Source organism: Pyrus communis, chromosome 13 (assembly GCF_041283825.1).
Source record: "Pyrus communis isolate YQ-2024b chromosome 13, ASM4128382v1, whole genome shotgun sequence".
Taxonomy (NCBI): Eukaryota; Viridiplantae; Streptophyta; class Magnoliopsida; order Rosales; family Rosaceae; genus Pyrus; species Pyrus communis.
The window spans coordinates 29,456,749-29,480,132 of NC_142577.1; the positions used below are offsets into that span (position 1 = coordinate 29,456,749).

At 35.4% G+C, this 23,384-nt stretch overlaps 4 protein-coding genes, 2 long non-coding RNA genes and 1 other non-coding gene across 8 annotated transcripts; 2 read left to right on the top strand and 5 right to left on the bottom strand.

Annotated features, from left to right (window-relative positions):
* Positions 1-2,752: 2,752 nt before the first annotated feature.
* Positions 2,753-4,039, bottom strand: RPI2 (ribose-5-phosphate isomerase 2). The gene has a single exon (XM_068476269.2). It carries the CDS (start codon positions 3,770-3,772, stop codon positions 2,996-2,998), a length of 777 nt encoding a protein of 258 aa, XP_068332370.2. The 5' UTR covers positions 3,773-4,039; the 3' UTR covers positions 2,753-2,995.
* A 2,401-nt stretch (positions 4,040-6,440) lies between these two features.
* LOC137736877 (protein PIN-LIKES 2) lies at positions 6,441-8,880 on the bottom strand. Its single transcript, XM_068476181.2, has 2 exons — positions 8,633-8,880; positions 6,441-8,035 (listed from the first exon to the last, which is right to left on the bottom strand). The coding sequence occupies exon 2, from the start codon at positions 7,994-7,996 to the stop codon at positions 6,647-6,649; it is 1,350 nt and encodes a 449-aa protein (XP_068332282.1). The 5' UTR covers positions 7,997-8,035; positions 8,633-8,880; the 3' UTR covers positions 6,441-6,646.
* Positions 8,881-9,147: 267 nt separating this feature from the next.
* Positions 9,148-9,230, bottom strand: TRNAL-UAA (transfer RNA leucine (anticodon UAA)). The gene has a single exon. It is a non-coding gene; the product is annotated as a tRNA-Leu (tRNA).
* A 4,186-nt stretch (positions 9,231-13,416) lies between these two features.
* LOC137737851 (uncharacterized) lies at positions 13,417-14,347 on the top strand. Its single transcript, XR_015954754.1, has 2 exons — positions 13,417-13,843; positions 13,989-14,347. It is a non-coding gene; the product is annotated as an uncharacterized LOC137737851 (long non-coding RNA).
* A 2,135-nt stretch (positions 14,348-16,482) lies between these two features.
* Positions 16,483-17,425, top strand: LOC148692067 (uncharacterized). 2 transcript variants are annotated; one of them, XR_015954585.1, is made up of 2 exons: positions 16,483-16,806; positions 16,943-17,425. It is a non-coding gene; the product is annotated as an uncharacterized LOC148692067 (long non-coding RNA). The 2 variants fall into 2 exon arrangements; XR_015954586.1 differs by having other exon boundaries at positions 16,483-16,802.
* A 492-nt stretch (positions 17,426-17,917) lies between these two features.
* Positions 17,918-18,830, bottom strand: LOC137736438 (uncharacterized). The gene has a single exon (XM_068475705.2). The coding sequence runs from the start codon at positions 18,502-18,504 to the stop codon at positions 18,040-18,042; it is 465 nt and encodes a 154-aa protein (XP_068331806.2). The 5' UTR covers positions 18,505-18,830; the 3' UTR covers positions 17,918-18,039.
* A 3,566-nt stretch (positions 18,831-22,396) lies between these two features.
* On the bottom strand, positions 22,397-23,114 carry LOC137736379 (uncharacterized). The gene has a single exon (XM_068475657.2). The coding sequence runs from the start codon at positions 23,047-23,049 to the stop codon at positions 22,582-22,584; it is 468 nt and encodes a 155-aa protein (XP_068331758.2). The 5' UTR covers positions 23,050-23,114; the 3' UTR covers positions 22,397-22,581.
* Positions 23,115-23,384: the final 270 nt, after the last annotated feature.

A 23,384-nucleotide genomic window follows, 5' to 3' on the forward strand; every position in this document is an offset into this window, starting at 1 on the left:
TCCTGATCACTAGATGGCAAGTTGGTCAATGACAGATTTAAGACACAAGGTTCCACGAATATAAAGAGCAGACCTATTCAGACGTCAACTCTGAACGACGTGGCAGCTAGACGAGAGAACAGAGACCTACAAAGAGACGTAATGACTAATAGGTATGACGCTGGGTTATAAATTCTCACGAAATAACATATTTATACTGAATTGTCAATTTTCTTGAATTATTAGCTCGAGATGCTAACATTATACCCTTTCATATATATATATATGTATGTATGTATATATATGACAAGGGGGACCAGGGGAAGTTGAAAAGGTGTGCATGCATGTGATCACTGATTGGATGCCTTTAGGTCAAGCTCCAAGGTGGAGAGGGAATAGGATCCTCTCCTGAGCAAATGCTCGTGATCCTCATGACCAACCAACACAGGTCGTTAGATCGGTTACAATTATTATAACTTTTAGAATGACCTCTTGTTTGTAGCTATTGGATCAAAATCCAACGGTTCGTGTTGGTTGGTCATGAGGATCCCGAGCATTTGCTCAGGAGAGGATCCTATTCCGTGGAGGTGGTTCTTTATAATTTGTCTTTAGATCTAAGCCAAGCGACACCTAACATTTCTTATGTTTTTATACACTTGCGACACGAAATATGTGTAGACTTCTAATGTTATCGTATCTGCCGTTTGATTATGGGCACTATTGTCCATTGGTGTAATAGTAGCATTGGACAATGCTAGGGCCAGTCGAGTGTGAATCATTTGTAAATGTTGATGTATGACATTCACACTGTAAAATACAAAAATAAATTTAGTCGTTAATAAATGTGAGTCTCGTATAGCATAATGTGCATCTTGGTGTTTGTGGGATGGAAAGGACAACTCCGAGAATGTGAACCTATCAATGGTTTTATGTGGTCAGCTATTGGCTTTAGTTTTGTTAGTGGAAGGCTTGGGTGGATTTTCTTACATTGTTGGCCATTTACTTTCTGGTGAAATGATAATCCCACACTTTTTCTTCTCTACATTTTTACGTAATTTTGCTGGTCGTTTTTGTTTTATTTATTCAATGACCTTAAATAAAGAAGAGCGTACGAGAGAAGGAAAAAAATGTGTAATTATTATTTCTTTTTACCATCTGCCTAGCAAATTAGCAATCAATCCACTCTACTCCACTATCATAATTCATACCAAAAAGTAATAATGGCTCACTAATGATTAACGAGAATCTTTTAATAACTAACTAAGCACACACTAATAGTAATACTCCATACTCCATTGGATCAGGACAAAGATTCTCTCCTCTTTTTTTTTCTCTTATTTTCTTTCCATCTGTTTGAGCGTTCAGGATTTCAAGAGAGGATCCTCGTCAAATCCTCTTTGTAAGGATTATGGAGATCCTCCAATTACATTCGTTTATCATACATCGTGTCGTCAGTTTTTATTAGGTACTGTTTATATTTATTTTTAAATAAAAAAATTTATAATGATTTCTGACCGCACGATATCGATGAACAGATGTGATTGAAGGATCTGACGAGGATCCTCCTGACCGGATTTCATGTAGAGAGAGAGAAGAAAAAAGTAGAGAGAGAAAGAAGAAAAAAAAACTATGAGTGGAGAGGAGGCAATCTCATCCATTGGAGGATTAAGATTCTCTCTCTGTCTAATCTCTCTCATCTTCCCTCTTCTTCTATTTAAACGGTTACGATTAAATCATATCAAAACATCTTATATTGATTTTTTATAACGAGAAAGACAAAAAAAGAAGTGTGGTAGTAGGAAAAGAGGGGAGAGAAGAGGATGAAGAGAAGGAGAAAATCTTACTACCAACAAAAAGAAAAACGGAGAAAGTAAAATGAGATGCCTACGAATCTATCAATCAATATCTGCTTTACCCCAAGAAAATTTCGACATTCGGCCTAATCACAATATTTAGGGTTAATGGCCTACTAATTATTCACGGATCAAGGACCATTTTGCATTGCAACTCAACAAAAAAAAAAAGGGCCTGCATATTATGAGATCAAATAAGTTGAGCTTAGATGTTGGTAAGTTGGGCCTAAGCTTGAGATCAAATGAGCAGAGGAATCAAACCCAAAAACTCAAAAAAGGAAAGAAGAGCACAACAGATTGGCTATGATTTCACCAAGCATTCAGAAAGTCAGCTATCACCTCACTTGCGCAGAGAATTGGCAAATCATTCAGGAGGCATGAACCCGGGCAGTTCAAGTCGAAAATTCACGTACGATATACATTGTTAAATTTAACGGTTTGATGTGTGCCAAAGAATTCAAGAGATTGACGGGTAGATTAGAGGAAGATAATCTTGAGCAAATATGTCGCATACCAGATGATCGGACCATACGCTTGATAGATATGAATCGTTCCTTGTTCATTGTGTCCCCTGCCATTTGAGGATTGAGGTTCAATACATGTTTCTGGTTATGCTATTGCTACATCAGAGGATTTGATACCAATGAGAACCTATGCAGATCAAACCTTGGTGAGAAACAAATGCCAAGGCTATAACAAAAACATTTGGAACAGATCAACACAACAATTACTTAAGATGTGTCTGGTTCGAGGTGTGACCCCGTTGAGTTTTTATCTTTTCACGTCTACAACTCCGTTCATCCATGCTGATGAACTGAATGGGGAAATACTGTACAAGTTTCAACGGAAAATTAAACAATATGGGGTCTGATATCGAAAGATTATTTACAACCTCAAATATAATCTCAACAAGAACGAAGTAATTAAACATGGTGTCAACTACAATTAAAAATCTGAACAATAATGTGAGAGAATTCCATGAATGTTGAGTTTATATCAAAACAATATGACAACCAGTCATCAAACATAAACTGGCAGTCATTCATCCAAACTCCCCAATCGAACTTCCTCATTTCGACAGGAAACCAAAGACTATATAAATTACTCCTACCGGTAACAAGTTAGAAACCCATCTCCAACTACCACCAAATTCGCCTTTCCGGCTACTTATTATTCACCGTGATTCCGAGCTCCCCTGCAACAATCACAGTGGTGGCCATGTCAAGGAACATTCCATGCTCCACAACTCCAGGAAGCTGCAAAATCGCATCGCTAGCCGCCTTCAGATCCCCCATATCTTTCTGGAAATACAAATCCACAATGTAATTCCCATTGTCCGTCACGAAAGGCTTGCCATTTTCGACGAAAGTCCTTAGCTTTCCGACGCAGCCCGCGTACTCGAACAAATCCTGGAGCTTTTTGGCCGTGAATTTCCAGCAGAACGGCACAACCTCCACCGGCATCGCCAGCCCGCTGCCTCCCACATGCTTCACGAGCTTCGACTCGTCGACGATGCAGACGAATTTCTTACAGGCACCCTCCACCATCTTCTCCCTCAAGAGGGACCCACCTCGGCCCTTGACCAGATTGAGTTGGGGATCGACCTCGTCGGCGCCGTCGATCGCGAGATCAAGAACAGGGTGGGAATCGAGGTCCGACAGCGGAATTCCAAGAGACAAGGCTTGTTCGTGGGTCTTTTTCGACGTGGGTATTCCTACAATGTTCTGAAGCTTCCCCTGTTTCAAAAGCTCGCCTATTCGGTCGACGGCGTGCTTGGCGGTGGAGCCGGTGCCGAGGCCGAGGACCATTCCGGACTCAACATACTCGACGGCCTTGTAGGCGGCGATTTTCTTCAACTCGTCCTGGGTTACAATCACAGACGGAGGAGGAGGAGAGAGGGGGGAGGAGGTCGGCAGAGCCAACAAAATCCCAGCTTCCATAGCCGGATTGTGAAGAACCCAAAAATAAAATGGGCTCAATAAAGAGAAACTATTATTGGGTTATCCTAAAATATAGATAAAATCAAAACCCAGAATTTGGATTGAAAATGAATCAAAAATGTTAAACTTTGTGATATTCAAGCATTTGGGCGGACCAAAAAATGGCAGCAGAGTTAGGGCTTTTGTATCCAGGGATGTGTGGCAGTCAGCATTTGGGAGGGAGGGAGGAAGGGAGAGAGAGAGAGAGAGAGAGAGGAGATAGGGTTTGTGAGGAGGCGGGTTGGGGGAAGGAGTTATATTTATAGGGGAAGATGAAGGTGGTGGGAACTGGGAAATAGGAGGGTGGATTTAAAAATTTGCATTGAAAATATATATTTGCATTGAAAATTGAAGTTGGAGGAGATTGGGGCGTATTAATTCTCGTCATTTGATTTATAAAATATGATTGAAATAGATTGTCTTTTTAGTTAATTTGAAAAAATTTCATAATTTGTTGTGATTTTGTGTTATTGTATGGTATGGCATGATAGAACTGTATCCTGTGGGGCTCCTCTTTCAAGTACTATTTTATTTTCTTTTTCTTACATTGAAACAGGTTGTGTATGTTTAGATATTGAAATAGGTTTTTGAGTTAGACTTTAATTGTTGGTTCATATTTTGTTAATGAGAAAAAAAGGCAAAAGAAGTTGCATTTGGTTGAAATTAAGCCAAAAGGGCAAAAGAAGTTGCATTTGGTTGGAGTTAAGCCAAGTGCAATTTAGTTGAAGGGGGTATTTGGTGTATCCGTTGGATTGTTTAGATGCTCAATAATTAACAACTTTCGCGATATTTGACGTTTCGGATGCAATGATAATTGTTGACTAATTTCGTTTTAGGTATTCATTTTCATTAGAAAAATGAAGAAAATAGAATTTTGAGTATTTAGGCTGTCCCTCAATACCACATGAGGAACAAATAAAAAGAAAAATGACTAAAATTTGAAACCTCCCTCTGCTCCCGTTACCCTTATATTTCTATTTTCAAAAGAAAAGTAAGCGGAATTTTGCACGGCTCTAAAATACATAAAGACTGAAAAACTTTCTTCATAATTTGGTTATTTAAAAGCATTTTTAGTCAATGAACATGTTTTGAAAAAAGAAAAAGACGGTTAACATCATCCATTCAAAATGGTGTTGTTTATTCGTCGAGAAATAAGAAATTCGGGTAAAGACATCCATTTAGTTATGCCCTTTGAGTTGACTGGAGTGAGTGTTTTGATTAAAAAAAAACTAATGAAAAGAGTTTGAAAATTTTAGTTTTTAATGATAAGGACGAAATAAATTGTGAATAGTACCGGAAGCTTTGCATTAAAATTCCCTTGGATTAATTTGAGCATATAGTAAATCAAAGGAAAACTAATGAAAATAGCTTGAAAACTTTGAGTTTTAATGATAAAGATAAAATAAAAGGTAAAGTGAATAATACCAGGATTGATTTTTTAGTGTAAAAATTTGATTTTTTGTTAAAGTAAACAGTACCTACCAGGAGTGTTCGGTTAAAACTCTAAAAAATTAATCGTATTTTCTGAGATGAGTGGAAAAAGGCTGTTTGTTGGAGTTGTTGACGAAGACATTTGTTTGTTGTGTGTAGTCCATGAAAAAGACATAAGTAAGTGCAGGGCATCTTCTTGGGAACTCAATTTGATTGTAAATGCGTTGCATTAGTAATTTGGGAAATTTGGTATTGGTTGCCCCCCTTCATTCGTTTGATTGGTCGGCTTCCACGTTTGGTTTTTCTCGTTTATCCCAAATCCTATCGAGGCCCAAACTAGACAGTAACAAGCACATGCGTTCGTTCTTTTGCACCCGAGTTCGACCTATATTTTACGTAACTCATAGTTTGGAATAAGGAAAATTAATGAAAAAGGCTTGAAAACTTTGAGTTTTAACGATAAGAACAAAATAAATGGTAAAGTGAATAGTACCATATTTGACTTTTTAGTGTAAAAATATGATTTTTCGTTAAAATGAACAGTACCACGAACTTTTCGTTAAAACTCTCTTTAGAATATCGTCTTGTTCAAGATAAAAACACAAGGTTCATATGTGCAAATGTTAAGAAATGGTCCGTGTTCAACCTAGGACTTTGAAGTCTATCGACGAAAAGGAGGTTTTGGTCAAGTCAAAGTGCACCAAGATAAAGGGGTTTGCATTTGTTTTTGGTTTGAAATTGTCTTCTTAAGTAAAAGCCACCGAAACAATATGAGCTCGTTTAGATGAGCTTTTAAAATAATTGGTAAAAATATTTTTAGAACTAATTCTTAATAAAAATACAAATAAATTCTAGAAATGCACTTAAATGCTTCCTGGAAGGAAATAATTGGTGCTTTTTGCTGAAAGCACTTTAAGTGCTTTTGGGATCTAAAAATATTTTATCTAAAAGCGTTTTCAGTTATTTTAAAAACACATCCAAATGGCAACAAGAGAATACAGCAGTGCGCTTCGACAAAAATATAAATCAAGATTTCAGGAAATTAATAGCTCAAAAATTAATTCAAATATTATCATTCGCACTCTAAAAAATTCATTGTGTACTTCTCATTAATAATAGTAATGCTAAAGCTTTATTTTCTCTATACAACTAATCACTTTAATGTCATATTTAATTGTCGTATTTAATTACAAGAAGCTCACGATGCAATTAAATATTTTAATGACTTTGTCTCTGCGTAACAAGTTTCATCGGCTCATAGTAAACATAACATACAGCTCTGATTTTTGTTTTAACGAAGCTTTAGACAATTAAGCATCACTGGCTTATGAGAAAGTGAAAGAGCAGATCACAAGAAGCCACTTTGGTTGTTTGTTCACGAAACAAACACATCTTATTCAAACTTCAGACAAATGTTACTAATTTAAAGTAGATGACAACGTACAAGGAAAGGGAGAAGAGAGCGAACACATGCTGCCAGAAGAGAAGTGCCGAAGCCTCGCTGACTGCGTAACCCCTCAAGCTCGCAATTGCTCCCAATAAAATTGCACTTGGTGTCGTGTACTGCATCAAAAGCACAAACCTGTACATTGCATCGTCATCGACCAGAAAATTGAGCTTGTCAGCCAATGCCACTATACCAATTCCCACCAGAGGAAGCAGTAAAAGCCTTGCCACAGTTATACCAACAGTTGTCCGGAGGCCGAGTGTAGACTCATTTGGCCCCTCTGCAAGCATACCCCCAAGAATAAGCATCACCGAAGGCACCATTGCACCAGCTAAAATCTCTAAACTGTCTGTGATGAAGGATAGTGGAGCATCCTCTCCAAAGAAAAAAGCTTTTAACACAGGTACTGTCCCGATGATGATAGCCAGTAAAGAGGCGATTGTTGGGGGTTGCATTATGTGCTGTAATGGAGTTTGCTCAGCAACAATTCTCATCCTCCTGACCACCCTAGGTTCAGCCAAACACCTAATTGACCTGGGACTGTTTCCGCCACCTTCTCCCGAGAGATCAACATCTGGCAAAGTGGTCTGTGAAACACTCGAGATGCTTTTGAAAATTCTAGCAATAAAGGGTGTCTTGGAATGCTCGGTTTCTTTTTCTTCAATACCCGGCCATTCAGCTTCTACAAGTAGAGGCCTGCTCATATCGTTAGTTGGTGGTTCGTCCTTCTCACCCCCTTCTTCAACAATCTCATAGTACTCCAACGGAGGCTCCATCATGTGGTAAACAAAGGTATATACAAGAATTACAGCAACCCATTGGGCAAAAGAGACATAAGCCACCCCTCTGGAGTGACAATGCTGTCCAAATGGGTTTTTCGGAGTATGACAGACAGATCCAACAATGGCAAGTGGGAGATTTCCAGTATTCCCAAATGCAGTCATGATAACGGTAAATCTGTTCAACTGTGGGGGAGGACGACATATAATCACCACTAAGTACCCGAGGAAGCAACCAATAAGTGTACTCACTAACACATTAACTGGGATAAACCACCACTGAATAAAGTTTTCAAGTGTAATGGATTCACCTAGTTCGGTAAAGATTAGACAGGGCAAGAACAAGGCGAAAACAAGCTTGCTGAGGAGCTTAAAAGTAGCTCTGGGTATCAATTGAGTTTTCGGGTGCGAAAGAACCAGTCCGATAACTGTGAGGGACAAAAGTTTCATCAAAGGAACTATTGCACTCATCACATCCCCACTATACTCCAAGTTATTTTGATACAATTCCATAAGATACCGAGACATCTTTCCTTTAATTACCAGAAGAACACGTGATATTTCTCTCTGCAATTAGACAAACACAGGTTCGAATTAATAAAACCAGACCAAATAAATTTGGGAATCCACTAGATTGATTCAACACGATATAAAACAAGTATAAAAGGGCGACCCCGTGCCAACAAGGATCCCTGCTTTATCAGGGTCGGGAGAACGTTTATCATACGCAGTCTTACCCTTGTTTTGCAAAGAGTATGTTTCCACGACTCAAACCTGTGACCTACCGGTCACAAAGTAGCAACCTTTCGGTTACAAAGCATCAACCTTTTCGTGACATGAGCTTGTGCATTATCCGACATATTAAATTACAACATGGGTCGAAAGAATTAAGCACTTAACACCAACCAAATACAAAAGATTAGCATTTGTTCCAAATTCTTTCACTAATCACAACCTACCCTAAACCCAATTAAGATACAAGTACACCAAAAGGATTTAACAGATTATCACTAACCAAATCAAAATTCTACGAAAACGGAACATGGGTTCCAAGGATTTTCACAAACCTTAACGAACCCAGAAACAAAAATTAGGTAATTCAGTATACATCAAAATTTAACCTAAATATCAACGAAATTGCAGTGCTCAGAGACAGAGACTTACAGACAGAGATGATCTAATTGAAGAGGACTGAAGGATAAGCTTGACGGCGGGGCGGCGGCGGTTAAGACTGTCGGAGAAAGATTGCCGGCGAATGCCTTGACAAACCAAACCTGAACCAAATAATACTCAATTATGACTAATCCTCGTCAACCTACAGAAAATGAGTTGTCTTTTCTTTTCTCAGAAAAAAAGGAACAAATAATTATTGATAGGTTTTTTTTTTTTTTTCTTTGTCGGGTGGGCATTATGTGGTGCTGATGGAAGGAAGGGTGGTTTGGGAACTGAGATATTTTGCTGTATTTTTGGGCTTCGTATGTGGGCTTAAAATTGGACTTCAAATCTATGGGCTTTATTCAGCTGTATTTTTGGGCTTATAAAAATTGGGCTTCAAGTATGTGGGCTTAAAATTGGATTTCAAGTCTATGGGCTTTATTCAAGCTGACTTGTGTTATGGGCCGTGGTTTTTGAAATACTAAGTTAAATAAAATGAAATAAAAAAAAAAAAATTTAATTGGTGCTGGCTATGGGGTTCGAACCCATGCGCACTTATGTGCAGAAGATCTTAAGTCTTCCCCCTTAACCTCTCGGGCAAACCAGCTGATAATTTTTTTAATATCAAAGCTCGCTTATATATATATATATATATATATATATATATATATATATATATTTATTTATTTATTTATTTATATTTATTTATTTATTTATTTATTTGAACAATTTTTTTCTCATTTGCTAACAATCTAAAACGGCACCACAACGTAATGAACACCCTTAATAAAACTCTCTTAGATAATTATGGTTATCTGACGAGTTTAGAGGATGTTTACTTACATGAATGAATATCTAAAGTATCGATTTGATTCTATTCAAAATTATATTATGTGTTTACTCATTTCTTATTAAAATTAAGTATGCCAAAATAATTCGTTAATATCTCATACCTAAAACAAACTAGGTATAATTCTCATTCAGCAGTTTTCTTGAAGCGTATAGTTTTTCTTGGTGGTTGTTAATGCAAGGATACTGCCATTCATTAGCTCTTAACAAATATATTGGTCATAGTGTCTTATTTTGATTGGTTGATTGTCAACTGTAGTTAGCTTGAATCAGTTGGGTCTGTTTCAGGAATTTAATCATTGGTTTAGAGTTGTTGCTAATTGAGATTAAGCTAGAGATTAGCTCCATAAACTTGGGATTGCTCTCTGTGCCAAGTATGAATTGTAATCTTGTTTTAATGAATACATTCTTCTTCTATGTACAATTGAGCAACACATCATAATTTATTACCCGAGCGCATCAAAATAAGTACATGTAATTTTGTTATCAGAGCGCATCATAATCGTATATTAAATCATAAATAACATTGCCATGAATTAAAGTTCAAAAAGTTAAAAAAATTAAGATCATTTTTTCATGCACAAAGATTGAGTGCAACCCTCATCCCCAATTTTACTAGTACATCTCGACAAAGTAAAAAAAAAAAAAGTAAGAAATAATCATGAGTAATTGGATAAGGTAATTCTCTCTCTCTCTAATTTTTCTTTCATTTCCTTCTATTTAAACGCTTAAATAAAAATTAAGTCACATTATTATTTGGTTTTACTTTCTCTGTAGAGAGAAAGAAGAAGAGAAAACTAAGAGAGGAGGAGAGGGAGGGGAGAAGAATAGGAAGGGGGAGGGAATCCAACTCAAATAATATTTAGCTATTCAAGAATGAGTTGGAATTCCTACTTAAAATTCTTCTTGTTTGAATCATAAAGTTTTGTGCGTATGATCAGAACCGTTCATATTATCAATCACTCTATAAAGATCATCTCTGAAAAAAATTTAATTAAAACAAATGTCGTTTATTCAATCTATTGTAGTAAATACACAGACAATTCATAATGCTTTTATTAATTCCGTTTATTTGTTTTTATACAATTCGATAATAATCATTGAATATAAAATAATTTATAATATGAATAATTTAAATTATAAACATAAAACTCTATAAATTAGTAATTTTAAGTAAGAATTCGTACCGAACTCCACTTCGCTGATAAAAGGCCGGGAAAAGATAAAGAAAAAATAGGTGAAATGACAAGTCGGAGCACATTTACATATATGGGGAATGAGATTCCCTGATTGTCCTGGTTGCATTATATGTAGAAAGAAGAAATAAAGAGCACAACAATAAGAGTGCGTGAGTGAGACAGAGAGTACTGGCAGACACTACAAGTCACCATAAACATCGATAAGCTTCCCCGATCTGCCAACGTGCGCTCTGTTATTTCTGGGAAAACTCCACATTACGTAACAACTCCTTGTTTTGAAATATTCTCTCTTTTCTGCACATAACCAAAAGACTTGTTCATGTAGCTAGCCCTGCATCTAGCCTCCGGGGAATGAAATGGTTGGAAAGGAACTAGAATAGTTGGGGACTTGGGATTGGAGAGAACAAGCCTTTCTTCTTTTTTGGTTACCAAATAACTAAACTAGCCTTCGAGATCTCTCCTATTTAACGGTTGCCATTCTCAGCTGAGATTGAGGAGAGGAATCAACCACATCTTCTGTACACAGTAGTACAAGTACGAAAAGAGAATATAATCTATTTACACATTAGGCCTTGCGCTGCGTAGAGAAAGATTCTCTATCATCCTAATCTTTTTACTCTTTCATGCTCTACTATTTGAACGGTCACGGTTAAATTATGTTAATATCTTATATTGATTTTTTTATAGAGATAATAAGATAAAAAATAATATGTGAGATAAGGGGATAAAAGGGGATAGGAATAGGAGGGTAAATAATCATCCTCTGTGCTGCGTAGCATGAGCATCAGCTAGCTTTCAGTTTTTTGCAACGTTATTATTATGAATAGTGTTATCCGCATATTTATTTTTATATATCAAACAATCAATTTTTTATTATCAAATCAAATAAATTGAAATAAATTAATAAATAAAAATTAACAAGTGTAAAAGACAAAAAAAGTATGTGAATAGTACTAATCATATTAATGTATAACAAAGAATTACGTGATGACTATGATGACGAATTAACTGACAATTTTGGATTGTGGATATATACAGTGCCTTCTCGAGTAATAGTATACTAGTTTTTTGTCACGCGATCATAAATGTGACAATTTGTTTTTTAACATTTTATTCTTCATTATTTATTTTTAATGTTTGCTTGGATTTTTTTTTAAATTAAATTGTTTTAATTTAGAATTCTAATTTGGAAGGGGTATTTTAGAAATATTGAAAGCTTCACAATTTTCATGTGATTACATCATTTCCAGTCTGTTTGCCGATTATCAATTGGTAATTTGGTATTGTGCTGAATGCATGTTATCGAGTCCCTTCTTGGCAAGGTTTAGAACATAACTTTGCAGCTGAAAAATGAGCAGCAACTCTTGTTGTTGGCCAAACATAGACGGACACATATTCAAGTAATTGATTTTTTAATTACAGATTAGATACGTGTCAATTTGTAATTGGCTAGGAGTAGGAGATGCTGTTGATTTTTTCAACAACCAAATTCTGTCCCAAGGTTTATGAGCAATCGTAGGAAAACATGACGATAAGGCTTTGCAGTAACTCTGTATTTAACGTAGGCTCTTGTATTCTAGAAAAAGGAATAGAAAAAAAAAGGGGTAAACAATGATATATATATATATATATAAAAGAGGTCTTTTTTATTTTTAGTGTAATGATATGTTTTACACTAAGGGAGGAGATAGTTCGGTTAAGTCACATAATGGACAACCTAATTTGGTATCAAATTCGTCATCTACGATATTCAAATCTAAGTCCTCTCAGTTACAAGTGAATAAGAATAGTACGAGATCGTAGTACTGAGTAACATATATAAAAGGTCTTATATGGCAGAAAAATTGTTTAAACGATAAGGGCAAGTCTTTGATAGTCTGGACTACCAAGTAATTAGAATTTACATTAATTAAATTGATAAATAATTAAAAATAGTATTATTTTTCAATTTAATTTTGACCGTCCATTCTCGTACTACTGAATAGTTTGAACTACTATAAAAAATTACATACGATTGTCCTAAAACTATTACATTATTCTACACTAAAACAAAATCTCTATTAAGAAGCTGCTCTTGCATGTTCGCAAAATGATTTTAAATTGAACACTTTGGCTAGGGCAAGCATAAAAATTTAAGGGAATTTTAACAAAAAGCTTTCGGTATTATTTATTTTAACGAAAAATCATATTTTTACACTAAAAAAAAATTATGATACTATTCATTTTACCCTTTATTTTATCTTTATCATTAAATTTTAAAATTTTTAAGCTCTTTTAATTAATTTTCCTTAAAATTAATTGACATCAACATGCTAAGAATTTTTTTTCATATATATGATATGGTGGTGGTTTTGTATGTGAAGTCATTTTAAATGAATTTTAACAGTTATATTGAATAAATCAAGTAAAAACAATTGACATGAGAAGTTGAAATGGGCGTGGGTTTATAACACTTGTTTTTGGGTAAGAATTAATCTCAGCTGTACATGTATGTACAGTTGTGGCAGCCTTAGAGCCTTGAGATCTAAGAGTTGATCAGACAAGATTTTGTGGTGATCGATCCAGCTGTCCCATGAGATATAAAATTAGCTAGCTAGGGCAGCAGAGATGGTACGAAATTAGGAGAGAGTTGTCTTGTTTGAGTTGAAAGGGCCTTGAAAATTTTCAAACATGATATGAATGCGGTGCCCTTTCCCTCTGCCCTAAATCTCTTTCCAGTACTGCTTCATAGATCTACATGTCGGCGTTTTCACCTTATTATGTTTATATATACCCTCGTTTTCATCTTCTTTCCCATACCTTTCCATTTTCTCAGCTATTAGTTCTCTCCTTTCCCTGAATTATGTATATGCATATATAGAAATATTCATGTGTAGTTTTAGTGAGCAAGCATGCCTTTTCTATCTGATCAAAACAACTTGTAATTGTTTGCGTGCATGCAAACCCTATATTATGTGGTGTATTTGCTTCATGAATTCAATCCCTAGGGTTTTATATATGATCTTACATGTGTGGTGGGCTTATGTATATATATGAAAGGAGCTCTTCTTCAGTCCAGTCCGGGGCAGTTTAAGGGCTGACACTCAGCTGCTGACTCGTTGGTTCAAGAACTCATCGTACAAATGCTAAAAGAAGTGGTGTGTTTCTGATCCAACGAAGCAGGAGCTGAGAGGTTGGTTATTGCTGTCGCGTCTTGGACTGAAGGGAGCTCCTTACCTAATTATTCATTCTACAACTTCATACTGATATTCTTGGTAAAGGATTGACTAATTACTCGATTTATAAATTGATTTTCTCGACTCTAATCTACTTTGCAGTAGCACTTAAAGCAGAAGTTAAGAGATATGAGATGCCTCTGGGAAGAACCTAATTTTTCTGGATATACGACAGGATGAGGAGCTTTCTTTGAAGAACGATCTTTGAGAATGGTACAGAAGCTGCAACCGCCTAGCTTGAAGCCACTTACTGGACTCACTTTTCCAGCTGGAGCATAGGTCGATGTATTGTATGGCAAATTAAGAAAAGATCGAACATATATATATATGACTCATGTGTTTTTCCGTTGTGAGTTGTTTTTAATGAACTGGTGTAGCCAGTTAAATCTATTATGTCTTCCTATGACCTGATTTCTAGGCTTCAATTTATAATAAAAATACGAAATTATCAGATTAATGAAGATTGAAGAGTAGTGTTTAAATATTTGATTAAATTTTTTTATTTAATCAACCAGTCTCGCGATTATCGTTAATGGAAGAATTAAGGAATCAAATAACTATAGAACGAAAAAAATAGGGACATGAAATAGTATGAACACCTCCCTAATTAATCAAATATCTGAGACTGGATTATTTCATTACGAATTTTATTAGTTTTATTACAGATTACATACAAATAAATGCAGAAAAAACTATGAAGGGAGTCCATTCCTTTTCTTTCATTCTCATTATTGTTCGGTAAACCAACATAAGAATAATCCTTTGGAACTTGGAAGTTGGCCTATATTCATTATAGTTGCTTTTCTTCCCTCTAATAATTAACATAGTCTAAAAGCTACTGTCAAGAGTTCATGGAAAGTTCTGTTATAAGAGTCAGTCTTTAGCATTTCTCTTCTAGCAATCATGGTATTGCTTGTTGCTCATCCACCTTGAGGCCGTTTTTCAGTGGGACTCTTTTTGTGCTTCTCATTAAAATTAAAAGAAGATATTGACAACTTATATAAGAGAGTTATTAATATACTGAAAGTGTTGCAATACATATTATTATATAATTGATGAGATATTTAAAAAAATAACTTTTTTTTTATTGTATAATAATACGTGATATATTGCTTTCTTGTCAGAGCACACCAATACTTTTTTCAAATAATTATATATTGATAAATTTCAATAAACATTCAGCATTGGTTAATTTTTTTTTTTTTTATCAGTGTCGGTCCGACTTCTCTTAAATAAAAGGACTTCTTAGTTCTAGTTATTTTATTCAATAATATATCAAGATCGGTGCAATTGTTCGAAACACACTCATGGGGAGGAACCTATCAATATAAAATAAGTCAAGTTATGGAATTGTATTGGCCGTTGATTTGGTACGCATCCACGGTAATTCCTCAATCATTTGCAAAAATGTACATTTTTGTTAAAAAATAATAATATTTGAGTGCCGACCAAAGCTATAAAAATTAAAATATTGAGTGGACCATGATAACAACGGACATGGATCCTCTCCGGATCTAGTGGTCTTAATCTATCAAATTCAATCATCTAGACTTTTGAAATTTGATCTAATAACTACAAATAAAGACGCACTTTAAAAGTTATAATAACTTTAATCCATGTCCCATAACAACGGCCGAGTCTGCTTGTTAATGATTAACAGTCAAATCCCCAGCTGCCCTCACTTCAAGCGTCCAAGATGAGAACTGTAACGCGCCGTTTCAAACTGATATAAAGCGATATGCCAAAATCATAATGGGTGGATGATCCAAAAGGTAGTAGACTGATTTTTGTGCATATTTTTGTATATGCCTATTATGCGTTAATATTAGAAATTTAATGTGCAGAAATCACTTTTTTGTATATTAATTTGATACATAATATGGGTTATATACAAGGTAACATGCATCTTAATATGGTTATTGAGGAAAAAGAAATTAGAAGAATCGGGCCTTCCTTGAAGAGTGGATGAAAGAACTTGGAAAATGAACTTATATCATTAATTAATTTGGAGACCTGCATATCTATGTATTAATTTGTACAAAAAAATTAATATTAGGGAGACTTTGGATGCGGTTCTTAATTATGAATATTCTTTGATTGAAACATTGTTGATTTTTAATTTTTGATTGAGATTCCTGAAATTAATGTGATAATTTATTTCTATGTACGTTACTATATTTTTTAAATTAAAAATTAGAAATTTTAGTTGTTTATATAAATGAGATTTTAAATAAAAAACCATAATTTGTGGGATTAAAAATATTAAAACATAAATATACTATTGTGTGTGTGTATAAACATGGGTACATTCATTAAAATTAACCAAAAAATTTATTGTATCAAAACATGCGTACATTCTTCAAAATCACAAAAAAAAAAAAAAAACAATATTAGGCTTAATAACATTAGTAAATTTCTTCGATTAAACTTAACATTGATACATTTTAAAATCAAAGAAAAAAGAATGTACACATATAAATTTAAAAATTGATTAGAAAAAAATTGAATAGATTTTATATAAAAAAAAGGGTACATTTTACATATAACAAATTGGTATATTTAAGAATGAGTACATTTTGGGCGTGTTTGTTTGGCCACCTTAAGTTTCACGGGATTGGACTACTTGCGTAGGATTATAATTCTATGTTTGGTGCAAGCCGGGATTAAGTCGAACTCGTGCCAACTAAATCCTTCGTTAGCTGGGCTTAGCGAGAGCCCCCAAAAAGGAGGGGATTGCTAGTTCTGTTTCCCCGCTTCCCTTCACTTTGCCTCACCCCACACCTAAGAACTTGCCCTTGCACTGTCTTTCTCCCCACCTCCCTCTCGTATGTCCAAAAGATCTCAAAGTCTGCAAGACTGGGTTTGACAAAAACAATTCAAACGAATCTAAAAGTCCAAGTCTGCAAGACTCGATTTGTAGGTATTTTCCCCTTTTCTCGGTTTTCGAATCGATTTTTCTAGGATTTGAGTTTTTTGTATTCTTGAATCTTTTTTTTTCTGGGATTCTATTTTCCTTCTGAGTGGAATTCCTAATTGTGTTTCTAAATTGTGAACAGGATAAAGGGTTCTGGGTTAGGTACTTTGCGTTGTCTCTCGAAGGATTACAACTACTGAGGGTTTCAAAATATTTGATGGAAGGTCGAGAAGGAAGTTGTTATTGTTAATTGAAGAGCTATTCAGCTACAAATCTTCAAGTAACTACTTGAGCAGAAAATAAATAGAGGACTTATGATGGAGATGTACTCTCATATATCAAGAAAATGATTTTGTGAATTGGGTTGCGTTTGATTTGTGAAACGAGGGTCGGATTTGCGAGTTGTCTTTGAAATACCAAATTGAAGGATTTGATTTTTCTGGGATATTAGAGCTTTTGAGCAATTTGGAGTGGTTGATCAAATTGAGTGATTTCGGTTGTTCTGCTTTTTCCAGGATAACAAGATGAAGGATTTCGTTTAGTTTTGATTTTTTTGGAATTTGGTTAATTGTGGAGAAACTTTCAATGTTGGGGTTCACTTTCATTGGATAAGAATATTTTGCTACATATCATTTTTTTTTAATCATTATTTTACTCTTAGTCCTACATTGCACCAAACGTTTTACTAAATTAGTCTAGTTTAGTCTAGTCTAAGGCAGTTCAGCTTAGTTCCTGAAACTAGTCCAGTCCAAGATAGTCCAGTGCAACAAACGCACTGTTTAAGATTAAAAAGTTTTATATGAATGGGTACACATAATTAGCATGAGTACATTTAACAAAATAAAAAGTACAAATAAAAAATATATATATATGGGTGCAAATACAAATAAACTTTAAAAAATGTGAGCACAAAAAGATATTAACATATGGTACAAATTAAAACTTAAAAGAAAATTGGTACAAGTTAAAAAAGAATTACAAATTAAAAATGGGTACAAACTAAAATTAAAAATATATGATAAAAATTTTAATCATAAATATAAATATACTAATTGTAACATTTTAAACATTAAATGAATATATTTAGAAATAAAAAAATATTTTCTTATTGAAATAATTAATGATATTATTAATACCCAAAGTCCTTCATCAAAAATTGAAATGGAATAGAATTTTAATGAATGAAGTAACAAAATGAAGGATGAAAACCTAATTTCTGCTTAATATTATCTATAGCCGCTAGTGAAGATCAACCCCCTTTGCGAGCTCCAAAAAATGGAAGAAAACCGTAAGCGTTGAAGTAGGCACGCTCAAAACGATCAAAGCCAAGAATGCCAAAGCAAAACTCGGCCTGGTATTCATCAACTGGGACTGCAAGAGGCCCATGACTTGGCATATAAACGAATCGTAGGTGGTGTAATATCGATTCTCCCAGTCCATCCAATCCGACGGAGGCTCGTAGTTCCTCTCCACCATCTTCATCTCGTGAACTCTCTTCCGGAGAACAATCATGTTCTCGTCCACCAGCCTGCTGCTGTAGTTTTGGTAGTACTTGTCTGCATGATCAGCTCCTTTTCTACTCGATGCAAAAACCCTAGTTGAAGAAACGTTCCGGTTTGGGTTTCGGGTTGTGCCGGAAATCGGGTGGAACGAAAAGACGTTGGAGTAAGAAGAAGAAGAGGAAAGCAGTGAAGTTGCTACCATTGTTTTCTATGGTGTTTGAGAAATGGGAAGATTTGTGTACTTGAAATTTGATATGCGATTTTGTGGTGGAGGCACTTTTATATATATATATATATATATATATATAGGCCTAATTATGCTGCTAATAAAATAATAATAACGGATGAATAATTGGAGAGAAGATTCTAATTTTGTAGATTAAAGAGAAAAGGAGGTGGGGCATGTGAGATTTACAACTCACGAGGCACTCTGAGTAGCTAAGAAACCGGGAAAAGTGCGATGGAGGCTTAACCGTGTTTTCATATTTTAAGGGACAACTGCAGTTTTTCGACGCGTTATTTACGTCTGAGATTCGAAGTTTAACTCCTGTCACATCATGTACAGATTGAGACCGTGGGATGGAATCGGATGGACAGCACGAATTTAATCTTCAATCTTATTCAATTGACTTGTGAAAAAAATTTGCCACTTCAATATATTAGACAAATCAAGTAAGTAAAATTATATTCACATAGAATATTTTTTTATAAAAAAGAAATATGATGCGAGATTTGCTTACTTATGGTATTGTAGGCAACATTGCCTACTTTGAGAGAGTAGTCGAAATTGACAAACTCAATTATTTATACCATTGGGGTTACTTTTTGCATATGTAGTTCATCAAAATGAGTTTGTCTATTCCATTATATACAAAATTGAAGACGCTAGCATTAAAGTTTAGAAAAATCGTCATAAATAATCAATTTTCAAATTCTAAACGCTAAAGTGGATTAATTAGTTTTTAATACATCATTGAAATTTAATTTTTATATTGTCAATATTCACACTATATCAACAACATTTAATTGATATGTCTGGATATTCTTCTTAATTCGTAGAAGAACTACAATTTGATTTCTTATCATTTTAGACAATTTCCTATACTATATCATGTATAAAAAAAAAAGAGAAAAAAGTTGGCACAGGGAGTCGGGAACTGGAAGTTACATTTGCCTAAGAGCAGTTTCACCCTAGCCTCATAGGCTGGCACTTGGCCCAAAAAATGGATTGGCTTCCCTTGTTTTTGCTCCATCCCAGCCCAAGCCAGGCCACAGGTCGGCCTAGAATCGACAGACCCATGGGACGACCCATCTGACTTCATGCTGACGCCAACGTGACGTTGCTGGCCATTTAATTTTTTTTTTTTTTTTGCGCAAGGTGCACATTGCTGAAAGGAAATCAGAGGCGAGCCTGCTTGAGCAAGCGCACTAAACCAAACTAATGGGAGGCCACGTGGCTTGTCTTGGGCTGTTGGATTTCCAACGGCTAGTTTTCTGGACCGTTGGATTTTCAACGGTCAAAATTTTTTTGAATTTGACATCCAACGGCTAGTGACGTGGCTTGATCTGGACCATCCGATCTAGAGATCAATGGTCCATGTTTTCCCCCTTGAAATTAAAAAAAAAAAGGAACAACGGTCAAAATTATGACAGTTGGCCATGTGTCAATGCATAGGCTATTAAATTTGAATCTTGTTCAAATCCAACGCTCCAGATTAATTACCTAAATTAAAATGTATAAAAAATTAATTAAAACTTGTTAAAAAATACAGAAAAATTTTATGTTATTTTTCTATAAATACCTAAACCTCATCTTGCACCGTACACCACATTTCAATATTTTCAACATTTTTTACCAAAGCTTTCATATAATTTTTTAGAGAAAAAAATGACTACGTGGAAGTTCATCAAAGATGTTACGTTGTGTGAATGATGGGTTCACACTACTCGCTTCCAAAATGATATTTTTGGCTCATTTTTTGTCACCATAAGCTCATTGCCACACACTTGGACAATTTTTTCAAGTCTAGTGCATGCAGTCGATGCTTCCAATCATGGCAGGGAAGCCTTGCATCTCACCCTTCCTCAGAAGCCTTCGCATGTCCCTTGGTGTGGGTTTCCGGAAGTACTCATTGGTGTAGAGGGCTTCAATTGCAGAGCAAAACTGCATCAGGGACTCCAGAACAGTTGTTTCTCCCATCCTCGTGATCTCATCCACTTGATCTGCAGATGCTCCATATGCAAGCATTTGCAAGACAGGCGTAATTTTTTGCTCAGGAAGAAGACTTAGAACATGAAAAGCATCATCGTTTTGCACAAAGTATGGATCATGGTTACAAACAACACTCATGATTTTGTCGAACAAACTTCGTTGCATTCTAAAACGACTTCTAAAAACTTGATCATGGAATATGTTGTTGGGAATAAAATAATCTTCTAAGAGATCTTTACCTCGTCTTTCCCTTTTTTTATCGAAGTTTACGGCACGTCTGGGTTTGGCTATTTGACCCGCAACTTCCATGACACGGCGAGAATGTGAGGCCCTCTGCCTTCTATGGTCATCATCCTCATCCTTCCCTATTGCGAAAACCTCATCTCCACCTTCACCTTCCTCGAGATTGACCAATTATTCCTATTGTGCCAACAATCCTTTATGTTGCTCCTCAAACTGTTTATACACTCTTCTTGAAGAAAACATTGTAAGAACTCAAGATTTAAAAACGATGAAGAATGATTCAAAAAGAAGGATTAAGTTTGGTGTGAGGATGGATGTAGGGATGTAGGGTTTATATGGACAAAAAAAGAAATGATGAGGTTCTGGACAATGTCACGTGACACTATGTGATTGGTTAAAAATCTTATCGAAATTTTGGCTAAATTATTGTAAACAGATCGTGACACGTGGCGCGTCGAGATTGGTTGAAAATCTATCTACAAAATAGTATGTTTGGCTAATGACACGTGGCGTGACAAGATTGGTTGAAAATCTTATCGAAATCTTGGCTAAATTATTGTAAACAGATAGTGACACGTGGCACGTTAGGATTGGTTGAAAATCTTAGTGGAAATCTATTCACAAAATAGTACGTTCGGATAATGACACGTGACGTGACAAGATTGTTATCCGAAATTAAAACTATTTTATTGATTTATTAATTTATAAAAAATTTAAATTTTTTTATATGGGCAGGATGCCAGCACATTTTGTAGGAGTGGATATCGTTTGTGCCAGAACATTTTTTAGACTTTGTGTCTGTGCATTTTTTAGGAGTGGAGATGCATTTGGTTTATTACTGTTCATTGGATTCTATTACCATTTACTGAATGAATTAAATGGATTGAATGCTAACATATTTTTTAAGGATGAACTTGCTCCAATATGCATCTTGTTTCCTTCCTTGAACATACAAACAAATAAAAGGAACTTTCGTTTATTATATTGTAAATTATTGGGGAGGTTCTTGGGAGTTGAATTTGGAGACCCCACCGGCGCGGTTGTGTCGACTTGGACGGCGATTATATTGTTACTTATTTGGTACTCATAAAACTTGATTATTTATAATTATGTTTGTTTGTTTTTTTTAATTTTTGGACAAACAAATACGAATGAAGACTGAAGTGGAAGCCACCAGCAAGAACATACAAATTCCAAAACTTATTATTTACTGGTTAATTACAGGTTGCTTAACTGAAACGAGGAGAACCCTAATATAATTGAGGAAGCTGATTAATTTCCAGCAGCAGCAACACCCACCTGGAAAAACAAAAAACGTACGTATAGCAAACAAGGAAAATACTTTTGAGTTTTGGCATTAATGATGATTTCAAGATTCCCATAAAATGCTATTTGATGAATCAGGAACTCGTTCGAAGTTCGGGAAAAAGTACCGCTAAAACAAGGGCTAGTTAATTGGGGTTTTGTGAGTCGAAATTTGATTGTATTGCATGTCCTGAACTACAAGTTATCACTATATGAAACATATCTAATGAAATTTTGTTTTTGGTGAAAAATAACTAATAGAAATTAGTAATGCTATGAAGATTAAATTTGTAAACAAAATTTGTTAAACTAAATAATATGGAAGTTGATGATAGATAAACACGTTCATTTTCTATTGATGACACATCATTTAGTAATTTAGTTTCATTAGTATTATCCAATACAAACTAATTTCATATAGATACACGAGCGATCGATTTTCCAAAAATATAAAATTTTAAATAAATAATTAATACGTGTATCTATTTACAGAAGCCAATGACGCCATGCATGCATGAACTAAAAGTGAATATTCCCTTTGGCTAAGATCCCCTTGAAAATGTCCAGCAACGGGAACATCAAAGCAGCCGCGGATACGGGCACGCTGAGTGTAACAAGAGCAAGCATTCCCAACGCCACGCTAGGCCTAGTGTTCATCAACTGAGATTGCAGCAACCCCACGCCTTCGCAGATGTCCGAGTTGTAGTGTGCATAATATTGCTTCTCCCACTGCATCCAGTTCGACGGCGGTTGGTGATCATCGTCCTGCATCTCCGCGTCGTGAATTCGCATTCGAAGCACAATCATGTCCTCGTCCACAAGTCTGGCGTCGTAGTTATCATGACCACGCGACGACGCAGAAATCGTCATAGGACAACGCCTAAGCCGTATTTCCAACAACCCCGTCTTTCGGTTACTGCCGGAATTGAGATGCCGCGGCGGTGGCAGAGCTGGGTGGTGAGCAGAGATTAGCATTGCTGTAGACATGGTTACAAAGCTTGCAGCTTTTCCAAAGTTTGATGTATGTTTTTGTTTACCAACAAGGCACGTACAAGGTACATATATATGGATGCTACCAATGTGAGAGAGAGAGAGAGAGAGACCGCGTAGGAGTGACATGTGACAAATTGCGCGTGGCTTTTTTGGGGTTGGATTCCTTGAACTTGAAGATGATTTGGCGGATAGGAGGAGCCAGGAGATTGAACCCTCGAAGAAGTTTCTTGTTTTGGAAGTAACATTACTAGAATTATGCTCATGACACACCATTTTTTGCCCACCCTTTGCAATTGGTGGCCATAGATATAAAGTTGCTACTCTTACTA